The sequence below is a fragment of the Globicephala melas genome, chromosome 1, assembly GCF_963455315.2.
Source record: "Globicephala melas chromosome 1, mGloMel1.2, whole genome shotgun sequence".
Taxonomy (NCBI): Eukaryota; Metazoa; Chordata; class Mammalia; order Artiodactyla; family Delphinidae; genus Globicephala; species Globicephala melas.
This window is the reverse complement of record NC_083314.1, coordinates 33,166,570-33,187,003: the sequence shown is the minus strand read 5'-3', so window position 1 is coordinate 33,187,003 and position 20,434 is coordinate 33,166,570. Positions and strand designations below refer to the sequence as shown.

Genomic DNA, 20,434 nt, shown 5'->3' with positions numbered 1-20,434 from the left:
GAGGAGGTGAATGTCCCTAGAGTTGCAGAGATTAAGGTACTGTGAGGTTAGGACATTGGATAGTTTATTCACATCAGCACTGAAGTTACCCAAAGTGAGAGGGAGATAAGGGATGGAGAGGATGATGCTGAACCAAAAACAATGTAGGGGACTGACCAGCAGGTTGGTGGGTGGCAGAGACAGGAGGAGAAGAAACTGGTTGGCTAACGGCTGGAACAGTTTCAGTATCTCTATTCAGAGATAGAGGCATAATGGTGCTTTACAAGTTTATTGAACTAAACTGAACCAAAGTGCTGTGTTAATTCCAGGAAATGCCAAAGTCAGCACAGCTGTCATTTTTTAGAAAAACCCCAGATCAGTCATTAAAGTCAGCACAGAAAGAGCATTGCCTAAGCTGTAGATTCAAGAAGAGACCCAGAGAAGAAATGTCAGCAATGACTACTGGACCATTTCTCCAGGCTCCACCCAGCCCGCATATCTTGCCTTGAGCTGTTGACTGACTATTTCATTCCACCCCTCCCCCTCAGGGAAGCTGCCAGTGCCAGTTCTTTGCTCCATGACACAGTCCTGGCAGGAGAAGTCAGACCGCCATCTTGGGCTGGCCTCATTCCCAGGAGAAGCCAGCGCAGAGACTATGAGAGATGCAGCTGAAGGAAGCACATTTCAGGCGCTCCTCTCTAGGGTAAGCAAGGGCTCATTAGCTGAAATGATCATCTTCCCAGGGCCCCTCTCAGACCAACTTAAAAGTAGCCTGAGCCGTCTCTCCACCCTCGCACACAGGAGTACAAGTCTTTTCCTGCTCAGACAGAACCCACCCTAACCTCAACCCTTCTAGACCACAGGCACCATCTGCTCATTCCTCCTCCTTGTGAGTGATGTGAATGCACTCAAGGCTCACTTCCAGGATAGTATTCTCTGTTGATCTCCTCCTGCTTCACTAGTCACTTGTTATTCAGTCTTCTGTGCAGGTTCCTTTTCATTAACACGATCTCTAAAAGGTAGAGTGTCCTGGTTGTCAGCCCTTGGTCTCTGCCTCCTCCCTCCCTACACTCATTTCCTTTGTTATCTCAACCTGCTTCATGGCATTAATACCATCTAATCGCTGAAAAAATACCAAATATCTCTAACTCCTGAGACAGACTCTAATCTCATATACCCAGTCACCTCCTTGGCATCTCTGCTTGGGAATCTCTTAGGCAACTCCAGCGTAACATGCTCAGAGTTAAACTGGTTCCCCCACTCTCCCCTGCCACGCCTGCTCTTCCTGCAGCCTATTCCCATCTCAGTCAGTGGCAGCTCTGTCTTTCCAGGTGCTCAGGCCAAATACCTTGTAATCAGGTACTAGGGAGACTTGGAAGTCAGCCTTGAGTGTATTCTCATCACTCAGGAGGAAAAGGAATGTGCAAATCATGCTTCATTCTCTTTCTTCTCTCATAACCCAATTACAATCTGTAGGCAAATCCTATTAGTTCTACCTTTAAAAGATACCCAGAATCTGACAATTTCTCACTACTTCTACCCCCCAACACCATGAACCAAGCCATCATCATGTCTTGCTTGGATTATTGCAGTCGCCTCCTAACTGGAATCTGTTTCTACCCTAGTCCAAATAGCAGCCAGAATGATCCTCTAAAAGAGTTCTTAAGTCACAATGGTCATATTGCTCCTACACTCAAACCTCCAGTAGTTTCCCATCTCATTTAGATAACAGCTGATCTTCTTACAGTGACCTGGAATGATCTGGCTTTCCTCACTCCCCCCCCCCACCCCCCACTAGTCCTCTTCTACGACTCTTTCCCTCATTCACTGTGCTTCAGCAGCGCTGGCCTCCTTATTTCACAAACACTCCAAGGATATTCCTGCCTCAGGGCCTTTGCGCTTATTACTTCCTTTGCCTAGAACATGTTTCCCCAATGTCACATGGTTTGCTGTCTCACTTCCTTCAAGCCTCTGTTCAAATGTCCTTCTTCTTAATGAGGCCTTTCCTGCCAACCCTATATGAAATCTATGGAATATAAGATAGCAGCATCCACTGCTCTCCTATCCTTTTACTCTTTCCATTTTTCTCCATAGACTCATCGTCCTCCGAGACTATGTATTTATTAAATGTAAATTCTGCGAGAGCAAGGACATTCTGTTTTATTCACTCCTGGATCCCCTGTACCTAGAAGAATACTGGGGTCACAGAAGGTACTCGATAAATATCTGTGAAACAAATGTAATTCAGTTCAACTGGCTGTAGGGAAACTTCAGGAGTCCACAATCCTCTGGTTACCAGAACCAGTTTTGTTTTTTATAACAAAAACCGCCTCTCTCAAACCCTTATCAAATCACGACTTTAATCAAGCAACTAGTTTGTCTGGGCTCTTGCATGTTTACATAATCGTATATCTAATCCCAACAGAGAGGGCCTTGCCTTCTTTTCCTTTGCTTCCTAGTTCCTGTAAAATAATCAACAGTGGCTGGTGACCGAGCCTGTTGGTTAGCATAGCTATTAAACACCAGCACTCAATAAAAATTACTGTTGTGGTTATTCTTTAGTAGAGCAGAGGTATCGGTTATAATCTTCTTGTAATTGTGAGTCTCTTGGCCAAATATGTTTAAATGATAAAGCAAATGCGTTGAAACACAGCTTTCTACTGATCAGGTTTTCAGGAGACCTGAGTTGTGGTCCTAACTCTCCTGCGGAATCACCACAACTCTGGGTACTTCTCCTGAGTTCTCCAATACCCTCTAGGGGGAAAGTGTGGGCTTTGACTGGATGGTCCTAAGACCATCTATTGACAGAGAAGAGTCTGCATTCTCAAGTCACTAGAAATGCAGGTGGTTATCTCACTGGCTTTCCCAAAGAAACATTGGTTCCAACAAAGAAACAGGGACACAAGACACTGTGACCTTTGTACTGGTTAGGATTTTTTCAGTTGTTAGGGTCAGAAACCCAACTCCAATTGGCTGAAGCAAATAAAGGTGTTTATTGGCACCTACAAGTTGAAATTCCAGGGGTAGAGCCTCTTCTGGCAAGCTGGGTCCTAGGGCTCATAGGATATGAGGACCCAGTCTGTCTTCATCTTCTGACTCCACTTTCTCCTGTATTGGCTTCACTTTCAGCAAGCTTTCCCTGCATAAAGCTTTCCCAGCAGCACCAAAATGATACCTGCCAGCTTCAAATCCAAGAGATAATGGGCTTCCTCCCAAGAATTCTGGGATCTTTTTAAAACTGAATCTCATTGGTCTGGGCTGAGTCATGTGTCCTTTCCTGAACCAATGGAGATGGGGTGGGGGTGGAGGCAGCCCATCAACCCAGGTGGACGGACAGTGGCAGAAGGGTAGATGCCAAAAGGAAACTCAGGAGGCTATTAACAGAAGAATGGAGATTGAATATTGGACAAGTAAAAATAATGGACATATGTTTCAGTCCTCGTTAACTTATGATTTTCTTATAGGTACTGTGTTAATTTCCCATGTTGCTATAACAAATTACCTCAAACTGGCTGGCTTGAAATAACAAAAATTTATTTTCTCACAATTCTGGAGTCCAGAAGACTGAAACTGAGGTGTTGACAGGGCCACACTCCCTCTGGAGGCTCTGGGGGAGAATTCCTTCTCTGCGTTTTCTAGCTTCTGGTGACTGTTGACGTTCCTTGATTTGTGGTGGCATCACTTCATCCTCTGCCTCTGGGGTCACATTGCTTCCTCCTTTTCTGTCTGTCTCAGATCTCCCCCTGCCTTTCTCTTATAAGGACATGTGTCATTGAATTTAGGGCCCACCCAAATAATCCAGGATAATCTCCTCCTCTCCAGATCCTTGTCTTAATTACATGCAAGTTAGGTCACATTCATGGGCTCCAGGGACTTTACATGGACAGCTTTTGGGGGGCTGTTTTTCAGCCTACCACTGGAACCAAGCCAGAAGCATAATAACATTCAGGTGACTGATTTAAACTTTCAAACGTATGAGAGAATCAGAATCATTTCTAGATTTTGCTGATATATTTTATCCACATGCTGTGTTGCCTTTTAAAGAGATAAAATAAAATTTGCTGTAAGGGAAGAGCAGACAACTAAATTTCTGACTTGATTGCAAAGCATGTAAGGTTTTCATGTCAACATATCACCCTCCTGCCCTCTTCCAGGTAACTGTTGAACCAATAGCTATTTTTATTTGAGTTTTCTCCTCCCTTTCTGCATTGTCTTTAGTTTCTTTGCTAAAATGTCTTTATTAGCAGTATCAATCCTGATCATAATTGAGAAACAAGAACTAGAATGTAAAGAGTCACTGGCGAGAATACACCACAGTCAGAAAAGTATTTTCAAACTTGATCTCTTTTCTTATTTCAAATGCGTAAAAAATCTCAACCACTCGCTTTTTTTTTTTTTTTTTTGGTCTAGGTAAATGTTCCAAGGAGCCCCAGGCTAGATTAGAGATAAACAAGACAAAAATCTTGTGAAGAAATCAGCAGGAGCCCTTACTCCTCAAAGAAGACAGCGGTGTAATACATGTTTTCAAAAATACGTCATTTTGTCCCCTATATCCACCCACCTTCAGCCCAAGAAGCCAAGCAACCTTACTGGTTGCTCAGGTTGGACTGGGAGTGCACTGGTTGCTGGTATTTTCCCTGGAGGCATCTTGGCAGCAGTTCCGGTGGTTCAGATCCTCTGATATCACAGGGGTGCGCAGGTGGCTCTGTGCTTTATCAGCGGGATGAGGCGTACAGGTGTTTCACAAGGCTGGGGATGGGGGGACTGGTGAGGAACCTGACCCTTTGACCCTCCCACCCTCCCCAATTCAGGAGCTACAAAGGGACACGGATCCTCATCTATGCTTCTCAGGTGCAGCTCTGCCTTACTGTCCAATGCAGCTTTCTTTACTAGAAACATGTAGGATCTGAGAAGGGAGAAAAGAGTTGGGTATTATGGGGTTTTGCTCCTTTTTGCATCTGGAGAATGGACTCAACTTAAACCTGGCACCAGGAATCAGCCTGTATATGTTGGCAGAGTGAATTTCCAGTGTTGGAGATAGAATGACGTAATGGGAAGAGCTTTGGCCTGGACATTGGGGGGCAGATCCTTGCTCAGTGACCTGAAGCTTCCCTTCCCTTCTTCGCTCTTCTGTTTCCCATATTTAAAACAAGAGCCTTGGATGAGATGTTCTCTGAGGCATCTGCTGGCTTCAGTATCTATCAGATGTATACACATTACACCTAGGTTGAGCATTTGAGTTTCCTGGGAAGGCTCACCGGTTGTTCCTTTTTCCAGAAAGCTCTCCCCACACACAGCCTGATGTGCTGCTGGTTATATTTATCAGGCCCCTAAATAGGGTCCAAAAGTACAGGATTGTGGTTAGAGTTAAGAGCCATTTCTAGTTAGGACAGTATCAGTTGTTCATCAGACATAAATCCGGTGCCCCAGGTAGGTGCTGGGGCTATAAAGATGAATCAAATGGAGCCCCTGCCCCGAGGGGCACACAGCCTAATGAAGGAGACAGATAAGTACCGAGGATTGCCTTATAGTATGATAAGCTCCACTACAGGGTTATTAATAAGGCTCCATGACACATGGAGGATGGACATATAAATCTGCCTGGGGTGGAATCAAGAATGGCTTTCTGGAGGAGGTGACACATGGGTGGACACCAAAGGGATAAGTAGGAATTACCTAGGTGGAACAGGCGTCCAATCCCTAGAATGCTCACAGTAAGTATGCTCACTCGACAGAGACTTGCCAGCTGCCATGTGACACATTGCGTCCTCTAAAGACAGGTGTCTCTCCCATTGTCTAATTATCCCCTTGGGTCTGACACATGGATTAAGACAGTGTGCATCTAATTGGAGCCCAAGGGGGCAGGTCCTGAGTAAGCTGGGAAAGCTGACTGGAGTCCAACTTTGATTCAGACCAGAGACAGCAGTACTGTGGGCTTCAGCAATACCACTTTTGATCTGCTAGTATTGAATGCTTGCAACCTGTACCACAGAACACATTCCCTCCTCTCTCTCTCTGTCTCTCTCTGTCTTTCTCTCTTTTCCCTTTTCCTTTCCTTTTCTGGTGCAAATTAGGGGGAAGGGATATAAAAGCTGTTGCTTTCTGAGTGTGTTTCTAAGATCTCACTCTGATTCTACTTAGTCATGGTAGGCTTCTTGGAGGAAGTGCTCAGAAAGAAAGGTAAGGACTGGCTTGACTAATTAGTTTGACATCTTAGCAATAATGGGCCCCTTGCTACTCACACCCGTGCACTCCTCCCTGCATTTGACCTGTGTACCCCTACTAACCTCCCGCCAAGTAGAACCAGGTTTGATCATTTCCCCTTTTTCGGTCAGTGGCTGGACATGTGCCTTAGGTTCGTGATTCAAAGCTTTTTCAGCCAAACTGGTTCCCCCGCGCCCGGTGTCAGGACTCGGGGACCCGCCTGGCCGCGGCTGTGAAGTCCCCTCGGAGCGGCCGCTGGGCTCCGCCTTCCGCTCGCCCGGCCGGAGGTTGGGAGCGGGCTCGGAGCTGGGAGCGGGAGGCAACACCCTCGCTCGCACACGGCAACCTGCTCCCTTCGGGGAGGGATCCTCCGGCTCGCGCTCCCGCTCGCTCGGCCCCGCCAGCCGCCCGGCCGCGGGGAGCAGAGGGGACTGAACCCTCGGCGCTGCTCGTTAGCAGTCCGGGCTAGAGGAGCGGCAGAATTACTCATGCGCTAATTGCCCCTCATTAAGTTAAGGAGACGAAGGGGAGCGCAGACTCCAGAGGCAGGAGGTGTCTGGGGCCGGCTCCGCCGCGCACGCCGAGCTCGTTCAGCCCGGCCAGGGTTAAGTCTTCCGCTCGCTGCTGGCCGGCTGGCGGCCAGCTGCCTTCAGCGAGAGGCCAGAGTCCCTGCCAGGCACCCGGGAGGTACGCCGCGGGCCGGGCTGGACCGCATCGGACCCCCTCCCCCATCACCGCCTGGAGGAGGAGCAGAAAGTGGGGGGTGCGCGGTAGGCCCCCGCCCCGCAGCCCGGCGTCCGGGTGGGCAGAGAGCGAGAGGGGCTGCGGGACACCGAGATGGCCGATGAGATCGACTGGCTGGACTTGCCCGGCCGGTGGACCTACGGAGTTGACCGCGGGGGGAGAGTCTTCTTCATCAAGTATGTGGGTCTCTGTTTCATCTTCTCTCCCTCTCTCTCTTTTCTTTAAAGTTGTCTGACTTGAAAGGCAGCAGGGCTGGGGGCCGGCAGGAGAGGGTCAGGGTAAGCAATGGCTGGAACAGCAGGCATAACTAATAAGTTTATCACGATGCCTGTTTGAATGTGTCTCCCGTCTTTTCCCCAGTGGGTCAAAGTCCAGCTGAGGCTCAGCATTCCCTGCACCTGGAAAGGCAGGGCAGGGCAGGTGCAGACCTTCCCCTCTCGCCTGGTCACAGGCAGGATGGGAACCCTGAGGAAGATGACTAGAGCTGCTGCCCAGCCTGCAGTTCCTTCCTTTCAGCTTTGGCCATTGACAGGGACAGGGGTGAGTCCTTTCTTTCTTGTGTCCACTCCTCGACCATTTCCTACGGGAAGACTTGGGCTAAGGGACAACATACCAGGAGACCCTGCCTCTACCGCCCGCTTCCCTGCATTCCCTCACCCCAGGACTCAGGGTTCCCTAGATGGCAACCCCTCTCCCTCCTGCATCTTTTGGGGCTGTGGTCAAGGGAAAGAAGATGCCCACAGTCCATTTGGTATTCTTTAGAGAGAGGGAGGCTTTGCTGCTCTCAGTAATATATTAGCACTGTTATATTAATTACATAAACCAAAATAGCTCTGGCATAATCTCATTATGACAGAGTGGCTCTGCTGGTGCTATTTTGGCCTACTTCTATAGGCTTCTTTTGCCACGATAGAAATTTCCCGATAATATAGCAAGTCTAGAAGCACAGCATTTGAAGTGTTACCCACACATGATGGGTTTTCCCTTTCTCAAGATAGCCACTCACAGGACATTAGAGCTGAAAGGAGGCTTGGATGCAACCCCCTCATGTTTCAGACAGGAAGCGAGGTCTGCAGAGATTGAGAGTACTTTTCTGAGATAAAACCACTTGTTAATCAGTGCTCCGACCAAGCCCAGGCCCCGCTGAATTGAGTGCATTGCTTTCCCCCCTGTACCAAAGTGCCTTTGCAGGAGTGCAGGCAGCCAGTGGTTTCTTGTTGGTGTTACCGTTTCCACATTTGCTGTAGGCTTTTCTTCTGTAGTTATCATTACTGTGATCAAGATTGATTTTGTAATTATACTATCTTAGAAATTAAGTCCACTAAAGTTCTTGACCCTACGTCAGATTCTTAAATAACAGGACGTCTCCAGGATTTAAACTGGAGTCCCTTTGGTCAGTGGTTTGAGAATCACCCAGGGAACTTAGTTAAAAAGGCTGATCCCCTAGCCCTGCCTCCAAAGATTCTGTCCGAGTTAGAAGATCTTGGGTGGGCCTTGGCACCTCGATTTCCACAAGCTCCTCGGGCGTTCTGACGAAGTGGTTAATTTGGCTTTTCTCATCTTTCTTCTCAATCTCTTGCTTGCCTTCCAGCTTCTTTTTGTCGTTCGTTCCACAGACATTTATTGAGTATCCGCTATTTGTCTGCTGCCGTGTTAGGTACTGGGATAAAAAACAATAAGATACAGGTTTTTCCTTGAAGGTGGTAGAGAGAAAACGCAAATAAATACTTATGAAATAATAAGATACATTCCAGAGGTATTTGCATGATGCTACAGGAACATAAGGAAGAAAGAGCTAATGCTCTGAGGAGTTGGGGGGGGCCTCCCAGAGGAGGAAACATTTGAGCTGCTTCTGGAGGAGAGAGACTAGAGTGAAAGGGGCCTTGAGGCAGAGACCTGTGGGATGGAGGGCACCGGTGGTTGCTGGAGCCCAGGTTATCTAGAACACTCTGAGAGGTTCAGCAGAGGTGGAGTGGAGCTGGCTGGGGTGCTGCAGAAGGTGAGGCAAGACAGGTAGGAAGCGGGCAGCTTCGGAGAGGCCTTGTGTGTTAGGCTAAGGCGTTTGAACTTGATCTCGTAGGTGATGGGAAACCAAAGGAGATTTTAAACAGAGGAGTGACATAGTTAGATCTGTGTTTTAGAAGGAGCTCTCTGGCAGCTGCATGGACGGTGATTTGAGGGCTGAGTAGGGAGGCAAGGGGAAAAACTTGAGGTATGGAAAGCAGTTAGGAGGCAATCACCAAGTCCAAAAGACTTGAATTAAAGCACCGAGAATAGAGGGCAAGGGCGGGGAGAGGTGGGAGAAATCTTTGGGCGTAGAATTGAGAGTTTCCATTTACTCCCTGAATGTTGAGGAACGAGGGGTGAGAGGGGGAAGAGCTGAAGATAAATCTTAAAATTTTTAACTTGAGTTTGATAGAAATCAGGAGTATGGGAAGAGGAACAGACTTTAGGGAAAGTACAGGTCCAGCCGGGAAATATTGATTTTGAGGTCCCCATGGGACATTCAGGAAGTGATGTCCCACAGGTGTCTGGGTGTACAGGATAGAGGTTGAAGAGAGAGGCCTGGGCTGGAGAGTCTTCATGTAGAGCTGGGACCACCCCGGAGTGTTTGAGGGAGAAGACAGGAGGGTCCCCAGGCAGCACTGCATTAAAGGAAAGGATAGAGGAAGAGAGGCCAGGCTGGAGGAGACCCAGGATGCAGAGGTGGGCAGCACCACGGCCAGGGTAGCGTGCCCCCCAGACGGGAAGGAAGAGAGATGTTAAGAAGGAAGAGGTGGTCAACCGTGGAAAAGCCAAATGAGCTTAGGACTGGAAAGTGTTTACTGGATTTAGGAACTGGGGGTGTTTAATGACCTCTAGGAAAGTGGTTTCAGGGGAAGGCTGGGAACAGAAACCAGATTGCAGAGAATTGGCGAATGGGAGGCCAGGAAGTGGGGACAGTTAGAAGGAACTAGTTTCTACCAGGGATGTTTGGTCAGTAAGAAGAGGAACACGAGAAGAAAGCTAGAAGGGGAGACGGCATTAAGAGAGAGATAGAGGGTTCAGACTGGAACACACGAACAGGAGTGGGGGCTCAAGTGATGGACCCGAGAGGGAGAGAGAAGTTGAAGACACAAATCTGCGGTGCTCAATAGAAAAAGGGTCTAGAAAAGACAGGAGATGATGCAGACTGTGACCCACGCAAAAGGACTAGCCTTCAGTGGGAGAAGGCCACCTTTTCTCCAATGTAGAGACAAGCATTAAAGGATGGGTGGAAATATGGATAAGTTTGAGGGGGAGGTTGAGTGTATTGGGTAGAAACCTGCCTCGTGGTTTCTATTTCTCTTGAGTTAAGAGATGAGATTATCCATTGAGAATGGGTGAGAGGGAGGGGAGGAGAGGCAGGCTTGGGACTTGAGGTTGGTGGGAAGCCTTAGAACACTTGGCAAATGGCAACTGATTGGGGCCCCTGAAGAAGATTATAGCTGGTGGATTTGCAATGACCCCAGTCCTCCTGGTTCCACAATTTCCCCACCAGCTTTGGGCTCAAAGCTAGAGTGGAGACGGTCTGTGACTGCATTGTTTTTCACCAGGGGCTGACGACTGGAGGGTGGGGGAAGGTCGGGGGAGAGGAAGTTGAGGGAATGGTGGGTTGTACCCACCTCTGTGACCCTGTGATTGTCGGTGATGTCCAGGCGGGGTGGAGATAGACGTGAAGTCTGAAGGAGCCGATAGTGTGAGAGGAAGAAGGGGTCAGGGCCAGAAATCTCAGGGCAACTGAAGAGGAGGTGTAAGGAGGTGCCCCCTTCCTTGGCTTCCTCTTCCCCTGCCTCCCAGGACCAAAGCCCAGACCACAGGTCATCTCCAAAGGTGCACATGGCTCCAGAGCTTTGTTTAATAAACTTTGTTTATTCTCTCTTCATCAGAGGGGTGGGTCATCTGGGAACGTTTTTCCTGCAGCAGGTGTTCAAACTCAGAGGAAAATTAGTGGAGTCAAGGGAAAAGAAAGCATAAATCCACACAAAGGCTTGGACCCGAGTGTTCAAAGCAGCTTTATTTGTAATGGCCCAAACTGAAAACAACCCAAATGTCCATCAGCAGGTGAGGGGATGAGCACATGAGGTATATCCTGCAAGGGAATGAACTACTAACACATGCTAGCACGTGGAAGAAAGACGAGAAGGAAAGAAGTCAGACAAAGAAGCCTAGTTTGTATGATTCCACGTGTATGAAACTCTAAGAACTCCAGAAAATGCAAACGAATTTATAGTAACAGGAAACAGATCTGTTGCTGCGGGGGGGGTGGGGGAGGATAGGAGCCGGCAGGGTAGGAGACAGGAATTACAAAGGAGCGCCAAGAAAATCTGGAGGCTTCACATCTTGATTTTGGTGATAGTTTCACAGGTGTACAACTACGTCAAAACTTATTAAATTGTACACTTTAAATATGTGCGGTTTATTGTATATCTTACTTTAGTAGAAATTTAGTGGCACCCTTCTTAGTGGAGTTTATTATATTAGTTAAGGTATTAATTATTGAGTGGAGTCCTGTCCTGGACCCCAAGGCCCCAGCCTAAAGCCTGGGTGATACAGGTGATCTGGGAGTCCTCTCCTCCACATACATCTGGCTCAGGAAATATTGGTGTCCTTGGTTGGTGGGAAAGGTCAATGGACTCATCTGCCATGGCGTCTAGAGCCCAGAGGATCTGCACTGCTGGGGAGCCCACCTTGCTGGGAGTGAGATGTTAAAAAGAGCTTGGGTTTTAAGGGGGGCGCATCTAGGTCTGAATCCTGGCCTCATCAATTATTTATTGTATGAACTTGGGCAAATTACTTAACGTCTCTGAACCTCAGATTCATAATCTGTAATATTCCTAATGTGAGGGACCATCGTGAATGATGGCATACAGCCCTGCAGACACTCAGGGACTGTCAATTCACCCAGCCTCCTCTTCTCTTATTCATTGAGAAGCTGCCAGTTAAGGACCTTCTGTGTACGTCCCACATGGCTTCACCATTCACCTTTAATGTCACCTCCTTCTTGAAGCCTTCATGCTGTTCCCCTTCCTTAACTCCATCCAGGGAGTACTCCCTTCTCTGATGGTGAAATGCTCTCTCTGCAGAGAGAGTATAGCTATAGTAGGGATTATATAGCTCCTATCACATCATATTCCAAATATCTTTTTTCTTGTCTGTTTCCCCAGTGAGTTAGACGTTCTTTGAGGTCAGGGATCCAGGATTATAAATCTCTGAATCCCCAGAGTCTGCTCAGTAAATGCTCTGTGAACGTGAGTGAATGAAGGCAGCCTGGGTGCCCCCATGTCAGGTGTCTGGGATCAGACAGTCAGTACTGATGTGAATGTGGAGATGGGTGTCCTCCTCAGAGAAGCCTCTTTTGTATCTGACATGTTCTTTCTGGTCTTCTCTAGTGATGAAGAAAAGTCAACCAGCTGGGTGCACCCTGGTACGGAATCGCCCATCCAGAGTGGACACTCCTCCAGCCCAGGTAAGGATCTCATCTGTCCCTGCCTTTGCAATCCATGAGGAGGCATGGCTTGAGGTGGCTGTGGGAACCCCCAACGCTGACTTTGCTTCCGACTTTTCCTTTCTCCATGGACAGACTCAGCTGAGCATTTGGCCCACCATGTGGGGGATTTTGCAGGAGGGTTGACGCTCACCTTGAGGTCTTTTCAAACTTCCAGCCCCATGACTAGTATCTGGGACTGACCTTTGAGGAGAAAGAGCTTACTCCTCTCTCATCCCCCTGCCCAGTCAGAAAATCCCTTCCATCCTGAGAGCTCCCGAACTGGGCAGAACCCTAGCCCCCAGTGCGGTACCATAGAACTTTATGCCATGATGGAAATGTTCTCTTTCTCTGCTGCCCAGTACAGTCACCATGAGCCACATGGGGTTACTGAGGAATTGAAATGTGATTAGTGTGACCTAGGAACTGAATTTTTTATTTGAATTAAATTAAATTAAAATAACCCCACATGACTAGCAGGAGCTGCTTCACATTGAGGGGAACATGAAAGAAAAGGGGACAGGGGCAACACTGATTGCTTACTATGAAGAAGACTCCATTATTAAGGCTTCAGGGACCTCCCAGCCTAGTGGGGAAGATAGGACCCCTCCGGGCAAAGATGATTTCATTCTAAATTGAAGAGGTGGAGACACCAAGAGTCAGAAGGCCTGGGGTACTTCAAGTGAACAATCCATCCTCCTCTTCGGGATGCCACTATAGACCAATAAGGGGAGGGGTGGGAGCGACAGCGTTGGAAACCCCCTGCCCCTCTGGCCTTCCAGCCCTTCACCCAACTACACAGAGTCCCGGTCACTCATGGACATGCTGGGTCAAGGTGTTGACTTGCCCAGAGCCTACTTTCTTTTAGATTCAGGACTAGACTCACTGTGGTTCTAGAGCCAGAGGGGACTTCAGGGATCATGGAGTCTGACTCCTTCATTTTAAAGGTAGGGAAATGGAAGAGCAGAGAGGAAGTGCCTGGCTCAAGGCCACTCCGTTAATAAGCAAAGCAGCGTTGGGGTTAAATGCATAAGTTCTAGAGACAGAGAGACCTGAGCTCAAATCCTGGCTCAACTTTCTATTCGTGTGGTCTTGAGCAAGTGGTTTAATTCTGGGATTCACCTTCTTAATCCATAAAATGGGGATAGGATTATGAATCTCAAAAGGTTGTAGCACAAATTAGGCAACAGAGTCACTGTCAACAGCGGTGACTGCTATTGTTATTGTATTTTTGACTTGAAGTGAAGCTTCCTGACCCCAGGGCTGGGGCTGTTTTCTTCTTCTGGGTTGGTGTTGGCTGTTTGCAGTTTGAGTCCATCCAGCTCACCGTGACCCTAGGTAAAGCTAGAGGATGCATGCAAGTCTGTGAGCCAATTCTTTCATTTTTGGCTGCAGCTAACTGGTTGTCCAAGGCTGGGAAGGGGTTAAGATGCCCCTGAAGCTTGCTGGGAGGGCAGCTGCCTTAGCGGGCACTCCGCCTGGACAGGAATATAAGCACCCTTGGTGTTGCCCGGGCAGAGAGGGCAGTGTGGAGGGAAGTTGCTGGAAAAGGCAGGGGACATAATCCACGCTGGCCTCTTTCCCAGGCACATCACACTGGCAGGATTATTTATGGTTCTGACCCAGTGGGGATCCCTCTATTTGGGGAGGCTGCCAACCCACGCCCTTCTGAATGGGAACATCCTCGCACAGGGACAGAGGGGAACAAGTAGCATTTATGGGGCAGCACAGAGGAGAGAATGTGAGCTTTGGAGGCAGCAAACCAGACTCACATCCTGGCCCAGACACTTCCTGTGTGACCTTAAGCAAGTTGATTGACCTCTCTGGGTCTCAGTTTCCTCATCTGTAAAAATGTTTGGGCTGGTGCCTATTGTATAATGTTGCTGTGCAGATTAAATATGCTAGTAGTGGTGAAATGTGTACCTTAGAGGAAGGAAGCTCTCACTAAGTGGCAGCTGGTGTTATGATTTCTCTGGACCAAGTCCTGAGAGGGAGGTGGGCCCGCTGGCTGCCCTGCTGCATTGAAGCAGCAGCAGCAAGTGTGGAAATACATACCCTTGATACACAGGGGTGAGTGAAATGAGTGAACAAATACTGGGCCCACCACTCTGTAGAACCCAAGCCCTGCATTCCAGCAGCTTGGACCCTAAGGCAGCTGGTAACATGGCAGGAGAGATTCAGACCAGCAGTGAATAGCTGTATTTTATAAAACCTCGTACACAAGGTAAACGTTTGAACTGATCAGAAAAGTGGCAGTGATTGTTGAGAGAATCTGCACCTGTTTTGTAATGTGTCAGCCACAGGGCTTTTGCACCCCCAAAGGAACGATCTCTACCAGTACCCTGCCTGTCCCCACCTCTGACACTGGATTCTCTCGGGTTTCTCAGAAGACCCCTCCTCCTCTGCCTTGGGTTTGCCAGGGAGGCAGGACTCTGCCAGGGTGGCTGTTTTGGGAGGGTGGGCAGAGGTGGAGGCTAACAGAGTGCTCTTTGGAGAAGGAGGGGCTGTGTCTCTCTGGAGCTGTCCAGCAGGGGCTGCGCCCACCTGGAGGACTGCCTAGACGCTTCCGAGCCAAGGTCAGCTTCTTTGGCTATTCAGTCCTCTCTTGTTTTGCAAGTCAGTGATTCTCCATTCTGAACATTTTCATGGATAAATTTTTTCGGAGGTAGTATTAAGAAAAATATTTTTTAAGTCTCTTCATTTTTTCTGGGACTGATTTTCTGGTCCTTGGTGTCTTGTCCAGAAGCAGCAGAATCTGGAGGTAATAACACTGGTCTGGGATTTGAAGACTCGAGTCCTGGTCTAATCTTGGGTGCTAATTATCCATAAGGTCTGGGGCAAGTGACCCACCCTTGGCACCGCTTCTGTTTCTGTGATATAAGCAGGGGTGGTCCTGAGGACCCTTCCAGGGCAATCATCTATGCATTCACTGCTATATCCCTGGGGGCCAGCACAGGGCCTGGCACAGAGTAGATGCTCAATAAAAGTTTGTTGAATGGGGCGCTTCCCTGGTGGCACAGTGGTTGAGAGTCCGCCTGCTGATGCAGGGGACACGGGTTCGTGCCCCGGTCCGGGAGATCCCACATGCCGCGGAGCAGCTGGGCCCGTGAGCCATGGCCACTGAGCCTGCGCGTCCGGAGCCTGTGCTCCGCAACTGGAGAGGCCACAGCAATGAGAGGCCCGCGTACCGCAAAAAAAAAGAGTTTGTTGAATGAATGAGCAAAGCCTGCAAAGCAGTGATCTCTTTGGTCACTTTACTGCTCATTGATGGGGGATGTCCCCTGCACTGCCATCTCTCTTATTTGCTGGAAACACAGACTGATAAAAATAGTGGACGGAAAAGGGTGAAATTGTTGGTTTGAACACTACTGGCTTATCTGTGAATTTTCCTAGCTCTCCTGGCCCCCATCCTTCCAGAGTACAGATTGGGCTTGTGGAAGAGAGGGTGATTTTGTGATCTTGCTTCCTCACAGGTTTGCCCAAGGGCTGGGAGATGGATTCCACCCAGGAAGGAGCTGTGTATTTCATCAAGTGAGTAAAATGGAGTTTCTTTCTGGTCTTGCTGTTGGTTCTACCTTTGTCTTTGTACCTGATGCCTCCTTGGGCAGGGAGATAGTTAAAGGGTCTTGCTGGAGGCCTTGCTTGGGTCTGTGAATGGCCAAGAGATGTCAAAGCTTCCAAGTGAGCACTGCAGATAAAGCCCAGGGTGTGTGCGTGTGTGTGTGTGTGTCTGTGTGTATGTTCATCCAAGACAGCCAGTGTCAGTCATGGGAATTTTTCTGAGATGGGGTGGGGAGGGGTGAGTGGAGCTCTGGGCTGGGCTATGTGGGTGGGAGGGACAGAGTAGAGGAAAGAGGCTGTTCTAGGAGATGAGGCGCGGTGTGTCATGAGAGGTAGGAAGTGGAGCTGGTTGGAGGGAAGGTGTGAGCCCGGCAGGTCAGGTGGTGGCAAGGTGGACAACATCACTCTTGCCCTCCTAGATGGGGGCATTTGCCATCCTGGGGGTGGCAGGTGTGTGTCTGGACTCTGTGTTCCCCTCGGGGGTTGGTCAGAGCCCTCTGTTGGCTGGGGTAGCTCGTGTTCTCAGCAACTTAAGGTGCACCTGGGAAAGCTGCCTGGATGTAACCGTGGAAGCAGAAGACAGCTCCACATCTACCCAGCTAGACTTATTTCCCTCTGCCTTGGCCTGGGTCTCTCCACCCTCCAACTGGGCTGGGTCCTGGCTTTGTTCCAACAGGTGAGGCAGGCGTGCTCAGGCCTGCAGGGCTGGTGGAGAGCAGCTGCACGAACACCGGCGCCCGCAGAGGGAGCCCTCACCCAGCCGGCGAGGGAGAACCTCCTTCCCGCCCTCCCTTCCTCCTCGCCTTCCTTGTCTGTGCTATGAGAGGTCCTCTTTCCATCTCCCACCTCAAGACCAGCCAGCACTTACATCAACTCGGCTGTTAACCATATTCTTAAACAAAAACAACAACAAAAATGGACAAATTATCCATTTTGGAAGTTGTTTTGATATGACATGGCTCTCATAGCCTGAGCTTTTCCTGAAATTGAGCCAAACTCCTTGCTTCAGTTAAGACTTACTTCTTTTCTCCTTGAAGATACCACCTTAGTATTCCTTTATGTGCGACTGGTTCTTGAGATCATTTATGAAGCACTTTCTTAGTTATTTATTTATTTGTTTATTTATGGCTGTGTTAGGTCTTTGTTGCTGCGTGCGGCCTTTCTCTAGCTGTGGTGAGCAGGGGCTACACTTCGTTGCGGTGCACGGGCTTCTCATTGTGGTGGCTTCTCTTGTTGCAGAGCACGGGCTCTAGGCGCGTGGGCTTCAGTAATTGCAGTTCAGTAGTTGTGGCACGTGGGCTTCAGTAGTTGTGGCTCTCAGGCTCTAGAGCACAGGGTCAGTAGTTGTGGTGCACGGGCTTAGTTGCTCTGTGGCATGTGGCATCTTCCTGGACCAGGGCTCAAACCCATGTCCCCTGCATTGGCAGGCGGATTCTTAACCACTGCGCCACAGGGAAGTCCCTTATGAAGCACTCTCACATTTTTTTTTTGGCTGCATGTCATGCAGGATCTTAATTCCCCGACCAGGGATGGAACCCATGCCCCCTGCAGTGGAAGCACGGAGTCTTAACCACTGGACTGCCAGGAGGTCCTGAACTTTCACATGTATTACCTCATCTCATCAGTCTTTAAAAACTACTATGGTCTGGCCTTGTTCCCCTCTCTGCCCTCATCTCCCGCAACTGGGCAGCTGTGCTGATTTTCACCTTCTCCATCAGGCCAAACTCACTTTTACCTCAGGACCTTTGCATTTGCCGTTCCCTCTGCCTGGGTGCACTTTCCTCCTTTTTTTTTTTTTTTTTTTTTTTTGCGGTACGCGGGCCTCTCACTGTTACAGCCTCTCCCGTTGCGGAGCACAGGCTCCGGACACTCAGGCTCAGCGGCCATGGCTTATGGGCCCAGCCGCTCCGTGGCACGTGGGATCTTCCCAGACCGGGGCACGAACCCGCGTCCCCTGCATCAGCAGGTGGACTCCCAACCACTGCACCACCAGGGAAGCCCACTTTCCTCCTATTTTGTACATCTGACTCCTACTTAACATTGAGCTCAAGTGTCATGTTCTCAGCGGACCTTTCCTGATGACCCCTCTGAAGTTCCCTCCTGCTCCTCCTTAGTCCCCCTTATTTTTCTTCATAGCACCTACCACTACGTGAAAGGTTTTTTTTACGTATTCCGTTACTTATTTTATTGTTGGTGTCCCCCACTGCTGTGTCAACCCTGAGAGCAGATTCTGGCTATTTTGTGTTCCACTCTGTCCTGGAACCTTTCTGGAACAAGATAGGAACCCAATATTTGGTGCAATGAATGAATGAATGAAAAATGTTGGGAGAGAAACAATAGAGGCATAATTAATTCCTCTCTACCAGCCCAAGGCATTCTCCTCAGCACCCTCAATTCAGCCTTTCCAGTCCTGAACTCATTGCCTTCCCATCACCAACACCGGTTCCATCTTTGTCAGAAGTGCCACCAAAGCAGAACCTTCAGGCCCCTCCCCCATAGGTCCTGTCAATTTTCCTCCTAAATATCTCTCAACCCACCCACTTCTCATCATCCCCATGGCCACCACCCAAGTTCATGCCCACACGGGCTCTCACCTGGATCATTCTGCAGCTTTCCAACTCATCTTCCTGCCTCCAGGCCATACTGCTTGCAAGAGTGCTTTTTTCTTTCTTTTTCTTCTTTCTTTTTCTCTCTCTCTCCTCTCTCTCCCTCTCTCTCTCTCTCTGTCTCTCTCTGTCTCTCTCTCTCTCTGTCTCTCTCTCTCTCTTTCATTTTGGCTGCACCAGGTCTTAGTTTCGGCATGCATGAGGGATCTAGTTCCCTGACCAGGGATGAAACCCAGGCACCCTGCATCGGGAGCACAAAGTCTTACCCACTGGACCACCAGGGAAATCCCAAGAGTGCTTTTTTCTACAATGCAAATGTGGTCATATCATTCTCCTGTAGACACCTTCCATGCTTCCCATCAGTTATAGGATAAAATCTAAATTCCTTTCTCAGGCACTTGAAAGGGCTTTGTAATCTGGCTCCGGCCCACCTTCTCCAGCCTCCCCCCACACCCCATTTTGATAGACTAAATCGCTTGTGGTTCCCTTAGCACACACCTCCACTCCATGCCCCCAGCCTTTCTTAGTGGAATCCCTCCTCCAACATGGCTTGTGTCCACCTGTGAACACTTGCTCTTCCTTCAAGACTCTGCTCATGGTGTCACTTGCTCAGGAGAGCCCACCTGTATTGTAATTCTTTGTTTACACGTGTCATTTTCCCTAGATCAGTGGTTCACAAACTTGAGTGTGCATCCAAATCATCTGGAGGGCTTGTCAAACAGACTGCTTGGCCCCAGCCATAGCGTTTCTGATTCAGAGGGTCTGAGACTCTGCACCTCTAACAGGTTCCCAGGTTATGCTGCTGCTGCTGCCCTGGGGACCACACTTTGAGAACTACTGGTCTAGAATGAAAACTCATCAAGGGCAGAGGGGACATAAGGTGGCTGTAAGGTCCGGAAACATAGACAATATGATTTCATTTTGTATTGTGATGAAATGTCAGCCATCCTATCATGCATTCGCATCATTCCCAGATTTGGTGGCCACTCTGCACACCAGGAGCAGCTGTGGCCACTCTCGGAGCTGAGAGCCTTACTACATTTACAACTCATTCAATCCTCGATCGGCTTTATGAAGGAGGTACTGTCATCTCTAACTGTTTGAGAAAGTAAGGAAAAAACCGAAACTGAGTAAATGCTTGTTCAATGTCATGAAGCTTATAGAAAGCAAAGCTGGGATTCAGCCTCACGTCTGCCTGATTTCATAGGCTGGGCTCTTTAGCATAATGCCACAGCTGCATCCAGCATCCTCAGTGCCTTGCTTGGACAAGGGAGGCATCAATAACCCCTGACTGAATGAGTGAGTGAGTGAGTGAATGAATGATTCTGGCCCACTCTCCTTATTTTCACAGTTCCCTGCACAATCAATTCCTTACAAAGGTTTATGACATTCGGTTGGTGGGTGAGTTAGAAACTGAGGACCTCAGACATGGATCCCAAGAGGTAATAATAAAAGTCAGATATATAACTCGGGAAGCTGGTTTTCTCCTTCTTCTTCTCCTTCTTGTGTGGTTGAGTCAAATTTCAATGAGCAAATACTGATATTTGCCTGGGATCAGACAAGTATGATAATTGTGTGTCAATAAACTCTTTCCTTCATAGTGCTTGGGAGGTGATTCTCATGTTTCCACAGCTGATGTCACTGCTCAAGCCTGCCTGCAGTTTTAAAGGGGTCATTTACCAGAAAGAGTGGTACAGGGAGAAGAGAAAAAGCAAAGGGTTAAAATGTGGGTAAAACCCATTGCAAGCCTGTATGCATGTACCACATATGTCCACTGGAGGACACCAAAGCACACATGACCGGCCCCGCTAAGGCCTCTAAAGGGTTGGCTCAG

General features: G+C 48.8%; 1 protein-coding gene across 10 annotated transcripts in view; it reads left to right on the top strand.

Annotated features, from left to right (window-relative positions):
• The first annotated feature begins 6,535 nt into the window (after positions 1-6,535).
• The window catches only part of PLEKHA6 (pleckstrin homology domain containing A6), a 137,659-nt gene continuing 123,760 nt past the window's right edge, over positions 6,536-20,434 (top strand). For 5 of the 10 annotated variants that reach the window (XM_060289859.1, XM_060289700.1, XM_060289650.1 and 2 more), the window contains exons 1-3: positions 6,538-7,103; positions 12,339-12,415; positions 15,907-15,964. In XM_060289859.1, the coding sequence (XP_060145842.1) occupies positions 7,021-7,103; positions 12,339-12,415; positions 15,907-15,964 (218 nt within the window). In that variant the 5' untranslated portion in view covers positions 6,538-7,020. Of the gene's footprint in view, positions 7,104-12,338; positions 12,416-15,906; positions 15,965-20,434 lie in introns of those variants that run through there. The other 5 variants (XM_060289558.1, XM_060289594.1, XM_060289530.1 and 2 more) reach the window with 4 other exon arrangements.